General features: G+C 29.3%; 1 protein-coding gene across 4 annotated transcripts in view; it reads left to right on the forward strand.

The window, feature by feature from the left end:
- Nucleotides 1–5,391, forward strand: part of LOC108690695 (protein couch potato-like) — an 82,455-nt gene that overhangs the window by 51,336 nt on the left and 25,728 nt on the right. For 3 of the 4 annotated variants that reach the window (XM_018198110.1, XM_018198114.1, XM_018198112.1), the window contains exon 5: nt 923–1,064. In XM_018198110.1, coding sequence (XP_018053599.1) covers nt 923–1,064 — 142 coding nt within the window. The remainder of the gene's footprint in view (nt 1–922; nt 1,065–5,391) is intronic. The other variant, XM_018198111.1, reaches the window with a different exon arrangement.

Genomic DNA, 5,391 nt, shown 5'->3' on the forward strand with positions numbered 1-5,391 from the left:
ATGAAAATATCTATAATGATAATAATTTTTACAATTTGAAATACAACTTGTGTAAATGAATACTTGTATAGATTTAGATTTGGGCGTTATCGATATATTTTCATATATTTATAAAAATTAATAAATAATTGAATAAATAAATTAATTTTACATTGTTTTATTATGATTATATTGAGAAAGTAAATATATGTAATATATGTAACATTTCTATAATTTTGCACTGTCAGTTCTAAAATAAACAGAAGTTAATTATTTTGATGAAATATGGCGATTTATAGAATATCGATTAACGTTCATATTTTTGTAAACATCAATCTAGCTTATTTTCGTGTTAAATTTACGTAAAATGAACAATGTCATGTAAAATATATAAAAGAAAAATAAATCACTTTTGAACGTGATTAGCTAGCGTGATCTGTCAATGTTTCTGTAGAAGTTATTGTTATATTACTAAGGATAGAATTGCAGGAAATTGCGAGAAAATGAGAAATATTATTACAGTTGTCGAAAAAATATTGCATATGTTATATAAATTTATTATATATATAAACATTTATATATAAACGTAAAATGACAAATATTTTTATACTGTACTATAAATATATTAATTTTTGTTTAAAGATAGATATAGAATACATGGAAAATTCTTTAAAGATAATTGACAATTCTTTGCCTTTCAATCAAAGAATCACTTTTAAGAAGTTGTTGTGAAAAAAAATACAATGCCTAGAAAAACAAGCTCTATTAAACGTGTAATTTTATTTCTGATGGAAGATTAACTCAACGCTAGTGACGAAAGAATGGCTCTCCACTATCGCTCTCTTTTTTCATTTTTTTTCTTTCTCTCATCTTTGCCTTACTACACTACCACCACCCATCCACGTGTGCTCCCAATTTACTAATTTAGGGAATCTATTTGCAGCAGGGGGTTAGATTCGATCCTGATATGCCACAAACCATACGTTTGGAATTTGCAAAAAGTAACACAAAGGTTAGCAAACCCAAGCAACCAGCCGCTGCAGCAGCCACCTCGCACCCCGCTCTGATGCACCCTTTAACGGGACGTAAGTATGCACCGCCACTCGTTCACTTGCTGGATACGTCTCACTTACTATTTCTCACCCACTGCACCGACTACAAAGTGTCCCACTTCCTGTTGTCACTCGGCTGTTTTTTTTCAAAAGGATTTTTTTTACATACGTATCCTCCCCTGTCCCTCCACCAGCCTTCGCGGCGAGATCTGATGAGATCTCGTTATTGAGAATTGTACGACAATCGATCAAAGTACGAAGGAATTTCTCGCAGTAAACTTTCGCAATTAATATTATTTTATAATGTAAGGTATATATATATAGAATATTACACAGGTAATACCTATACACTCGCGGTATGCGGTTACAATGGTGATCATGTTGAGGAAATTATTGTGCTTATTATGATGTAGGACTAGTGAATAACATTTGTGTCGAGTATAGATAATCTCCGATTTCCATGGTAACTATATACTTGCGAATCCGCAATCCATCTAAAGTCAACGCGCTGTTATTTTCTCAGACAACATTAGACTTAGAGGTTCTTTGTTCTCGTCATGTGTTATTCTAATTCAGATTTGTTTATTTATCTATCTACATCTTCATTTGTATTTACTTAAGTTTCAAATTCTTAAATTTCTTCTCACCTATTCTAGATTTCTTACATAATACATTTTATAAAAAACGTTAAATTTATACACAATTTTTATAAAAAATTAATTATTTGATGGTTTATTGTTTTATTATTTAATGTATATTTATAATATATTTTAATAATATTTTAATAGTATATTTATAATATATTTATAATATATTTTAAATTATTTACATTCAATAAGAATAATTTAAATTTGTTGAAATCTATGTTAAAAGTCTCAATTCGAATAAAACTAAATTTATTTTTTAAATTTTCTGAACGTGAGGTCCGTTTATCAATACGAAATTAGTTTTTAATAAATGATATTTTAATATTCAAAAAATATATTAATACGCTTGTGTACTTTTATTGTTGTTGGACGATTATGATTAATACATGTACGGGCATGCGTTCTTTTGAGGTATCCTGGGTATAAATCTTGTCGCATACATTCCCATGTGTGCGTTATTGATATTATGAATTATAATTGATATTATAAATCATAACATTAAAAATATTTGTTAGAATTATCAATCATTTGTTTATCTGCATTGCGCGATACAGATGGATGTCAAGAGAATTTATAATGACAATGAATGATACATTATTCATCGAATATGAATTGAAATTAAATGAATCTTTCACCTTCTCTTTATTTTTTATATGTAAAAGTATCTCTAATAATATTTGATAAAATTTATTCGGTAAAGATAATTATTATTTTCAATTAAATATTATAAGTGTAAAATTGATGGTTGAAAGATTAAAGAAAAGTGTAAAAATTATGAAAAAAATTATAATTTATAATTGATCCACTGTATAATTGATTCATGTCGATTGTACATTTATGTAGAATTATTCTGACTAATTAAAATAGCTTAGTGGCAAATGTAATAACGGTACGTGATCTTGCTAATGTATGATAGAGGAATGTGGAAAATCTATATATGTTTTATATAAAAGTGAACAGAAGAAAGATGACTACCAGTGGTCAAGCCAAGTACATATACATATATTTTGAAGATCTATCATGGGTAATGGAACGAGAGGGATAGAATAAGTTGAATAAATCTCAAAGGTCTGCACGTTTACGGGCTACGTGCGCGTTTTGCGCACGCAATAAATATGTATTTATGTCACATTACGGAAACAGACTTGCCGGACGGACGTAAAGCGCATCAGTTTCCGAAGAAACAGCGACTGTGATAAATTTTGTTGCAAGCGCACTGTCTGATTTTTGTATATAAGATGAATTTTATTTCCATGATATTTGAAAACATCATTTGCCGAGCGATAATTTATTATCCGTGTCAGTGACGAATAAACTCCAACTATGATATGATGATCTTTGTCATGGGCGTCAACTTTTGTGGGAAGTGTGTGGAGTATTCTACATATCAGAATTTTTCGTGTGTGGAATTCTACACATGAATAATTTTTTTTTAAATAAATAATGTTGAGCGAAAATAGTTAAATTTTTTTGTAACTTTTATTTCAAAATTTCAATTACTGAGCGAATCGAGCGCGGCCGATAAAATATTCACGCTTTCTCCTTTTTTTTTTGTAACGTAGTCCATATTTTTCTCCGTGAATATAGAAAATCGCTAGTAGTTTATATTTTTTCGTAGAAACGATTAAGGCGTTCGGAGAACGCTTTGTCAGCGCTATCGCGTCATTATATATTTATTTTTTATTAAACATTAAAATAAGAATAGAACTAGAATTCTAATCAGAGCTAACGCGTAAATTCGTCTGTGATTGGTCTGACATTTTTCTTCTTGTATTTCATTATCTAACCTTTTGACGATGAATGTTACAGAAAAGTGCTGCGCATTAATAATTTATTATTCATACATTCATAATTTCGAAGACTATCTCGGATAGAGGGAGAGATGTAATCAAATAGGGATTTCGAAGTTAAGTTTAATGGGCATGATTCTTGATAAAATTTACAATGAAGAAACTAGTTTATTAGAAAGATATCGTTGTTCAGCTAGGAGTACCAGATTTGTCAGAGAGAAATTCGGAGTTTACTTTCGCTTTGAAGAGGAGAAAAATAGATAATCAGACTACGAAGTGATGATCTCGCAAAAAAAGGTCATGAATGAGGCTAGAGGGAAATTATTGGAATATGTGTTCATTTTTCATATGTGTGCGGCAACACTGGTCCAATTCCACACATGGCTAATCAGCAAGTTGGCGCCTCTAATCTTTGTGATATAATAAGATTAGGATTTTAACATATTATTATAGTAAATTATTTTAAATATAAAATAAGACATTATATTTAAAAAATATTCTTATTTTTCTAAATTAAGATTCATGTCATACTAATAAAATCATATAAGTCTTTCAATTTCTACAGTGCTGAAATTGATTATGAAAGATTTAAGATGCGCCGCTTTTAAGACTTAATAAAAGATTATGTATTGTTATATAGGAGCATTTAGATAATAATTCCATGTAATCTTTCAATCAATTTTCTAACTTGGATATTTAAACAAATTTACAGAGTATCTGTAAAGGTAAATCGATTATTTAATTGTCTAAAAATTAGTAGTACCATCGGTACTATCCTTCTCAACTGAAACCAATTATTAATGGCGTTCTTAATATCGCGCAAATAGACCGTAACAGCGTCGAGAAATTTCGCGGAATAATTTCGTTTTAGGTGGTAGCAATTTCGTACGATGACCCAATTTCATCGCACCGCACGCCAAGCCACATCGATAAGACATAATCGAACCGTCAAACGTAGTTTCGAAGGACTACCTTCTTAAATACTGAAGAAATTAGAGAAATAAAATTATGGAAATAATTAGTGAAAGTTCATGACATTCAATAATTTTGACTAATGCTCATTTCCAATGTAAATTAACTTTAATCTCGGGTTCAACTTACTTTTTATTTTTTTTTTAATTTTTAGAACTAGAAAAAAGTAAGTTAAACTAAGATTAATCTATTCATCAATGATGGAAACGGGTATAAATGTTCAGTTTATTTTCTCATAAGATTATCGATAAACAATTTTTAATAAACTATTTTAACTAAATTACAAATTAAAAACTTGTTAATTTTGAGATAATCATTTAAAATTACATAACGTATCATTTAAAATTACGTACCATTAAAATTACGTTTAAAATTACTATTTGACACGTTATACGTACAATTATATGGACATATAGATTTATTATTACGAATAATGAATAAAAAATGACGATTTCTTCGATGAATATTGATTCAATTTTTTTTTAATAAAGATTTGTTGAGAAGTATAATTGTAAGTATAATTGCAATATTTGACATAAAAAATGAGGGAGTATTGATCTCTGCTGTGTAGAGATATATGTTTCTGAGAAACATGTATAAAAGTTTTGTGTGTGTGTGTGTGTGTGTGTGTGTGTGTGTGTGTGAGTGTGTGTGTGTGTGTGTGTGTGTTTTCTAGGCTGATAGATTTCGGAATTGTTGCCAACGCTTTCCAAACTCTTGGAGTTATATTCGTCGAAACTTCTCTCTTCTATGTTTCGGGAAACAAGGCCTCGGCTTTGAGTTTATCCAAAGTAATTCGTTGCTCTCAAACCGAATTTATACGTAAACGGTATTTCGGGATAAATTTACATAAAAGTATATCGATGGAGTAATCTTCAATCCGAAGAATGGCTTACTCTTGAAAACAATAATACATTATTTTAAAATATAAATTTAATGTCTATCAGATTG

This window comes from Atta colombica, unplaced genomic scaffold (assembly GCF_001594045.1).
Source record: "Atta colombica isolate Treedump-2 unplaced genomic scaffold, Acol1.0 scaffold35, whole genome shotgun sequence".
Taxonomy (NCBI): domain Eukaryota; kingdom Metazoa; phylum Arthropoda; class Insecta; order Hymenoptera; family Formicidae; genus Atta; species Atta colombica.